We start from the raw sequence: 8,651 nt of genomic DNA, 5'->3' as shown, positions 1-8,651 counted from the left end.
ATGTATACGGCGTACACGTGTATTATACCTTGTACCTGTAATAGGTACTGTGTCCGGTCGACATTATAATTTATAATAATAATATGATATACCCACACAAATTTCAATAGCAAACGACTGCACGCGTCATTGTACAGTGTACGCTCATTAAAATATTCGACGAACACACTCGGTAATGATAGTCAAATAATATTCTGATCCGGTTTTAACGATGTCCTGCACTGCAGTACATGTAACCACTAGCTATATCTATCATATATATATATCTGTATAGCGCGTATATTGTATACGGTTTACATACTGCACAATACACATTGTACATTACCACAATATTTATATACCAAAGTAGTCAACTACTTATAAAATATACCTCTATATACACCTTTATGGCATAGTTAACATAACAATAATAATAATTATACAGAAAAATAATAACTGTAATAGGAATGACGGTAGTATCTACAATATAAAGACAACAACGTGTTTAAAATCAATTGAATTTTTTTCAATTTTATTTGTAACAAAGGAACACAATATAATATAATATAAACATTATCAGTCAACAACTACAGTCTGTTGTAGATAGCTGTAGCTATTAAAATTGAATCACAGAATCGCTGTTGAAAAAACAATTATTTATCACAAATATAATAATGCATACGACAGCGTTTTGTATACATACAAATTCGTAATACGTTATTGTACAAAATATTTTTTTTTAAATAAAAAATAAAAAATATAATTGTTAAAAGTCTTAAGTATTTATAAAAAAATCTATATATTATAATGATAATCAGTATGTAAGTAAAGAATCGCAAGACGATAAAATATAATATCATACAAACAAAAAAAAAATCTAATAATATATATGTATACATAAATATTATATACTCGCCGATCGATATGATCAATAATGCGATCGATATATAATATATTATTATACGAACACGTTTACAGGTGGTAAAAATGGTTTACACTGTTTAGAGATCCCAGTATTAAAGATACCACAAAAATATAAAATAAAAATAAAAATAAAAATACACACTCAAACACACATATTATATACACGTAATATGTATAGTATAATATGTAATATATATATAAAGAGAATTTAGTTTTGAGCAAAAAGTGAAAGACTTTCGGGGGCGGACGGATGATACGAACGAGAGCGATGCAGTGCACTCAGTACCTGCATGGCTGCTGCCTCTGGGGCGTCTGTTGTCTGGTGAACGACGGTCGGCCGGCGGTGCGGGAGTCCGATTCGAACCAGAAATCGCGAGACATGTAGTATCGGGCCTCGGGCAACAGGGACACGAGCTGCCTGCGGTCGGCGGGACGGCTGAGCTCCTCGAACGACATGCCCAGACCGGACTCGACGCTGATTGTGTCAGAGTAGTAGTCGTCCTCGTCGTACACGATTGCTTGAGACAGTTTGCGTTCGATGTACTCGTTCTGCAAGTTTTCCAATTCTTCGGGTGACAGGCCTCGGGGGTCCAGTGCCGAACCATCTTGTTGAGTGGCCGGAGTCACGGCGTTACGGCGACACAACGCTCTCAATATCGGTTTGATAGTCTGTAAACAGAAAATAAAAAAAATCCGTTAGACGGGTCTGAACGTAGAACGACGGCGCAAAGATAATAATACATAAGGCGTAGGTATATTATTATCGAATGTGGTATTGCGATAATAATAATATTTATATTATACAAAAGTCGACGCTTACCTTGTTGATTTTGTGCATTTTTCGGGCGACGAAAGACCGTTTCTTGTGGACGGCCTCCCAGTTGGTCGAGTTTTGCAAGTGTTCGAAGTCGAAGCTGTTTGAAAGATAAGCCATTTTTATCACTGGATTTTTGCGTAGGTATCCGGAAGTAAATAAATGTGAATGATAACGCACGAACGACGATATAACAGTAGTAATAATAATAATGTAGTGACGACACGACGATGATAACACTGATATACTGTGGTATATGATAAGGACGACGACGGCGGCGGGTAATGTGCTCGGTGTGGCGTACGACGGTGTACTGTTGCCTGCCGAACGGGCGACCAGCTCTTTTATAGGGGCACGGCGATGGGGGCAGGTGTCGGCAGATGCGGCGCCGCGCAGTGGTCTCGAACGCGCGCGGACGGGACCGTGAGAAACGTCGGATTCTCGCGATCCCATGGCGGAGGACGCGGCAGATGGCGAACGGAGCGGCGGCGGCGCTGTGGACGACCCTCGCGGCCCGCACAAACTGCACCTGCGCGCGCGAGCCCGAATCGACCCCGCGCTACGCCCTCGCCCATGACCGCCGCAGAACTCCCTCCGCCCGCACGAGATTTAATACATTATTATTATTGTTGTACGCATATTATTATATCATACACTATTATATATATATCGCGTGTGCAAGGGGTTTTTTTTTCATCCCTCGTCGTCGTCGTCGTCGTTTATATTATATACGTAAATATACATCATATAATGCGTATACCGTCGCGGACCCGTTCGGACCTGCACAATACCGTAAGTGCAACACGCAGGATCCCTTTCTTTTGTACGACGGCGCGTCTCCGCTTCGAGATATTCTCTTCTAAATGGGCATATAGATATATATATATATATATATATACGATGCATTGAGGTACGCGCATATATTGTAATGATATTGCGCGACGTCGTTTTCTTTTATTACAATAATATTGTGTTTTGGATCGTGTGATGCTGGACGTTTTATTACCTATCGTTTTCGCTGACCGTGTTGCGACACGTTCGCACGGGTTTCGGTTTGGTCGACCTCGAATATCGTCGTGCCGCCCGCCCCCGCAAACATATACCTGCAATGTATCCTATATTACGGATGCCGCGAGTGTAATATTATAACGACGTATTATGATATTATCATTACCCCATAATAGTATATTACTGCGGTATAGTACGGCGCGTCGTCGGGTAAATCTTCGGTATACACGGGGTTACCGCGGTCCGACGTTCGACACGTGACATCTACACGATTTATACACCGCCGCATCGTTGATACCGCTATCCGTACGCGAAGCGTGCTTCGACGCGGGTCGGGTTACCGCGGTATAAGCGGCGCACACGGCATTCCGGAGTGTGATGTACCGCGTAACCCTTTTTCGGTCCGACTCTTTTTGGGCTGTTTCGCCGCGGCTACAGGTATATTATACAATACATATATATATATATATATATACTGTACGGCGAAATCACCTTACACCTGTAATGATCAAACAGTTAGGTATCAATAATATCGTTGAAAACTGTAATCATTAATATTGCCGTTATGGGAAGATTTCAGCACATTCTGTTGTGTTACGACTCAACGCAGTTATGTGCAGTATATATTATTGTGCTACTGTTGCTGCAACCGACGACGCCCCAGCCGCCGCCGCCACCCTCGGCGTTGTCGTAAGTATATAGTTCATCTACCCGAGAAGATTATTATTTTTATTATTATAATACCGTTTACAGACTCCGTCACCACCCAGTGACCTGTCGGCTCATTTATAAAAAAAACGCCTATATGGAACACGCATACGCCTCCCGATTTCGGGTTTTGCATATTGTGTACGGTATGTTTGTTGTCATTACGCAATACGTAGTATAATATATCATACCTTCACCCTATAATATGCGCGTTATCCGTTTTTTTTAAAACAGGAGTGCATGTAATTCTATGGTGAACTCGTTTATGATAAAATAAAACGTACGACACGACGGGCAACGTAGTACTTTGTTGTTATTACCTACGTTATTATTATTATTATTATTATTATTATTATTATTGTTTGTGAGTTCTGTTCGGTGCCGGCTTGACGTCGTTGTCGTCGTAAGCAGTTTTACGCGTAACACAACATAACATATAATAATAATAATAATGATGATGATAGAGACTCGAATATAATAATAATTATGACCTCCGAAACTGTTGGGTAAGGTCAAACTACGTAGTCGTCTTTGGAAAATACAGTAGGGCCTGGCTGCCTGCAACACCGCGTACACAATAGTCATTTATAATCATTATTAATATAGCAAAATATATAGTATTTATAATCAATGGTATAATGTATATGTTATTCGTTTTCGTTCGATATTATACACAGAAATGTATAATTTATAATATTATGTATGGTGGTAATTTTGCGTACGCCCGGCCGGGGAATTCTCGTATAGGTATATTATGTTATGAGTTTATGACTCTCATGAATTATTATCACTAGTATATGACTTACGATGTGATCATAATAACTATAATGTTATGTATGCCGTGTGGCGCATAATATACGGACGTCAAACCCGTCTCGGTTTCGTTATCATGAATTTTTTTCACCCGAATATTTCCATACGGCGTATAATCAATCGGATATTATATTTACGTCAACCAGTACGATAAACACACGCGCTGCACATCCGCCGGCCATTGAAATCTGTACAAACACGTGTACGTAATACCGATTTCATTACCGTTTGCACACACATAATAATATGTATATAATTTACGAGAAGCAAAAATCCAAAACGATCAAAACGTATTATCGCCTAAATATCAAATATCAATTGTATTACAGAAATGGCGAATAACTGTTCTGAATACATATACGTATTCAGATGTATAATTTTATGTATAAAATATGTTCTGAACATATTTTTGAGATTGAAAATTTTTATAATTTATACGTTGTTTTGTTTCCAAGAATTGTATGCAAAATAAATTATTTAAGTATTAATATATAGACATAATGATATCGTATAGTATGTTTTCGAAAAATCACCAAGTGATTTTCTGCTGTTTTTTGATTTAAGACACTTACAGCTTAAAATCGACAATTTTCGGCAATACTTAAAACCTACCTATAGTACGTTTTGAATTATTGTCGTCTTTCGTCGTAATATTACGTACTACACGTTTATTATTAATCCCCATTTATACTGCAGTAGTCCTGTTACTTCGTATCATATATTATTATTCCTATAAATATACGACACGTGATAGATTCGGAATTTCATCCATTTACATATTTTTTACTTTCTTGTATTCGACTTGCACGCATAATAATAATATAATTAATCCGCCGCGGCACATATTCGTTAACGGCTAGCGTGTGCCCGCTTCCCTGTATCGCCATCACGTCATATATTATAATATCCATGATGCGTGCGTGCGTATATATACGTATCTATACAGCATGTAGCCACCGTATATGATGTAGTATCTATAACTATATACAGTTGTAATTGATAGCCATATATATATATATTATATATAATTATGTTGAATCGCGATCGTCGGCTTGTTTGTGCGTCAGAAAGCCGAAGACCGACGGTGATGCTGACCGCCGCCCCGGCGGCCTACGGATAAATCAAATTCGTCTAACCAGAATCTCGTTAAAACAGGTATTATATGTTATACGTACGAGCTGTCAATTCGTACGGGGTGTATACCTAGTACCTACTACTACCGTACCATAACAGTAGTGTGTATAGCGGTGTCCCGGCTTAAAAGCATAATATAATATAGTCAGGTAATAAGGCGAAGGTCAAACCGTATTATTACACCTTGTACACCTGCAGTATATTATTATAATAATATTGTGATTATCGTTGTATTATTTGCGTGAATTTCGCCGTTGTTCAAAACTCGTAGCCATATATTATAGTATACGAGATAATTAGATGTATAATTATTAAGATTTGCAATGCGATCGAGCTGAAGTTCGGGTATACATAGCTAATTATACAATTATATGCGTATATAGTATCATAATATATAGATAGGATTCTTCGATCAAAATCGCACTAGGTATTTTCGACCAATGGAAATTATAATATTATGATGATATTGTTGAAATATAATAATATACGGAGTGATTCTCTTATCGAACAACGCTCATTTCAGATTCTATTAACGTTTTTGAAAATTTTTTTTTTATTTTTTTGAACGGTAAAACATAAATTTTTAATTTCATATCTTGTAGTAGAATATTTGTCGTAGTATTTTAATACATAAAAATCGAATTTTGGACGAGAAGCTTATGAGTTAAGTAGGTATTTAAAGTTTAAAAGTTAGGTGATAGTTGATACCCCGAAAGCCCGAAAAATATTGGTCTATACTAATTCGCTAAATATATATGTATGTTGTTATTCAAAAGAGTAACAATTTAAACAATTATAACGATAAAAAATATTTAAAAATATTGTTTTATTCCCAATGGAATTCAAATATAAAATAGAATTATTAATAACTATATAATTTAATATATCGTAAAATTAAGTAAAAAAATATTTTCAAAAAAGTTAATAGATTTTGAAATAACGAGTGATGTTGTTTCGATAAAATAATCATTCAGAACATTATAATATGCGTAGCGTGTGACGGTCGATTCTGACAACGTTGTTGTTTGTGCGACCAATCTATGAAATATATTAATATATAAGTAGGTATGTAGGTATTGATATATATTATATACGCTGCGTTTTCACTCTGCCGTTAATACGCAGACAATTATGTCAAATATATCTTCATTATAAAAAAAAGAATAAGAGAAAAAAACGTGTTTCGCGCCCATCCTAGAACCACACGCCCTGGCAGCTCCCGTTTATTATAATTTAGTAGGTACCATTACCTACTTCGCTTGGAAATTTAGACCTCATTCAATTTTTTTTTACACACACGGTTCGAATATTTGAATATAATTTGTTCGACATTTAAATACCTATACATAAAACATATTACGGTTTATAATAAAGGATTTACGTGGCCTTTTTTTTTCCACAATTAACACACTCGCAGCAACGTCGGCATATACCGTGAAAAAAAAAACGTACCAATATCTAATAACACCTATACCATAAACCTATACTACGCGTTGGCTCTATGTGTATACATATATAATAACACCTCTCTCGATATACGTTCTCGAATGCGTCACGTCTGAAACGGTCCAACGCCTAATCACACATATTATACAAACGCGTTATTATTATTATTATACATTATACATTTGATGTTTAACAAAAAAAAAAAACGATTTCGAATATGGGATTCGTCGAGCGTTATATATGATCCTGTAATTTGTAAGACCGCGTGTGTACCACGTATGTGACATTTTGTTCACATGAAATAGTCGTCCGTGGCTTATCTAGAAATTAAAATTAATGGCACGCCATCACACGCCCGGCCGGTCGTATACACATATTATAATATATTATAATAGGCACGCCAACCAAACGAGAAACACGCATATTATTATCTTGTTCACATTTGGTACATAAAAATGGTACATTGGGATCGATTACGATAAGGACCGGCGATTAATTTTCGGGATCGTCGACTGCAAGGAAGGAAACGTTATAGGAGGTCATCGGGCGACGCGTTTAAAAATAATGCCCACATATTTGGCGTTAAAAGCGAGAGATACTATTGATACTGATTAAAATGCACGTCTGTCGAAACCGCGTGTCATCCGTCGAAATGGATTCCGTGTGGAGTCGCGGGCATCACGCGGTACGTCGTTTCAATAATAATAGCGATCGTAAAAATAATAATAAAAAAAATTAACAAAAGTGAAGTGCGCGCATACGACGCGTATATAATATAACCCTCTCCGCGGCGGTCGTGCAGTACGAGCCGAGCACCGATCGCACGGGGATCACGCTTTGTAAACGGTCCCTAGCGGTTCGTGTAGTATTTTTATTTTCACACGACGTCCAACAATATAATGGTCCCCATCAGCATTATTATAATACAATATTATAGCTCGTGCTACAGTCGTTTTCCCCGCGGATTATTATGCTATTGCCGAAGACGATCGGTCTCGTGATTTCCGATAAATGTAAATACATATAATAACATTTTACGTCGGCGTGCACCTGTGTATTGTAGGAACGTGCCCACATTATACCATAATATATAGGTACCTATAATATCATATTATTATATCCCGGCAGGGGGACTCGTGATTATATTATTATTAACCGTAGCCGTTTGAATGACAAATTAAGTAGGTTTGTGTTTTGTGTACGGGTGCAAGTATGAAATACGATAAAACATTTATCCTGCGTCATTCAACATGCATGCCTCACTGGCCACTGCCGATTATTTTTTCAGTTGTGCATTTGTTTATTTGAATTCTGGTGTTTGTTATTTTTAAACACACCAATTCAAATGGGAATCACTCTTTTTACAGTAAATTGTCAAGCACCTACACTACTGATATTTTTGATAATTTTTACGGATTTCAAACGAAATTTGAACTTAAAAACTTAATTTTTGAGTAATTAGACTTAATGAATACTAAGGTATATTGCCTTTGATGCTTGGATAATTCTTATAATATACTTAAGGAATAAATATAACTTCGTAATGTAAAGTCCGTAATTAGTATAAGTACTAGACTTAATATTATATATTTATATAATATGTTTATATACATGTATGTATTATTTTAAAAATATTTTATGTAACCTAACCTAGGATGGATCTCACTGTAAAAGTATTGTCTCCGACAGATATAATTTGGAAGTTATTAGATTTTTACGTGAAAGATTTATGTTTGATCTATATTACATAATATTATATACATAGCATAATTAATTTTGACCCGGGTTAAAATCATTGTATACAATAGGCGTACTGCTATCAACA

The 8,651-nt window shown here is 36.5% G+C and overlaps 1 protein-coding gene across 1 annotated transcript; it reads right to left on the bottom strand.

Annotated features, from left to right (window-relative positions):
• Nucleotides 1-483: 483 nt before the first annotated feature.
• Nucleotides 484-2,047, bottom strand: LOC132930511 (uncharacterized). The gene is made up of 2 exons (XM_060996433.1): nucleotides 1,724-2,047; nucleotides 484-1,572 (listed from the first exon to the last, which is right to left on the bottom strand). Exons 1-2 carry the CDS (start codon nucleotides 1,835-1,837, stop codon nucleotides 1,183-1,185), a joined length of 504 nt encoding a protein of 167 aa, XP_060852416.1. The 5' UTR covers nucleotides 1,838-2,047; the 3' UTR covers nucleotides 484-1,182.
• Nucleotides 2,048-8,651: the final 6,604 nt, after the last annotated feature.

This window comes from Rhopalosiphum padi, chromosome 4 (genome assembly GCF_020882245.1).
Source record: "Rhopalosiphum padi isolate XX-2018 chromosome 4, ASM2088224v1, whole genome shotgun sequence".
Classification (NCBI taxonomy): Eukaryota; Metazoa; Arthropoda; class Insecta; order Hemiptera; family Aphididae; genus Rhopalosiphum; species Rhopalosiphum padi.
This window is presented reverse-complemented; position numbering and strand designations above follow the sequence as displayed.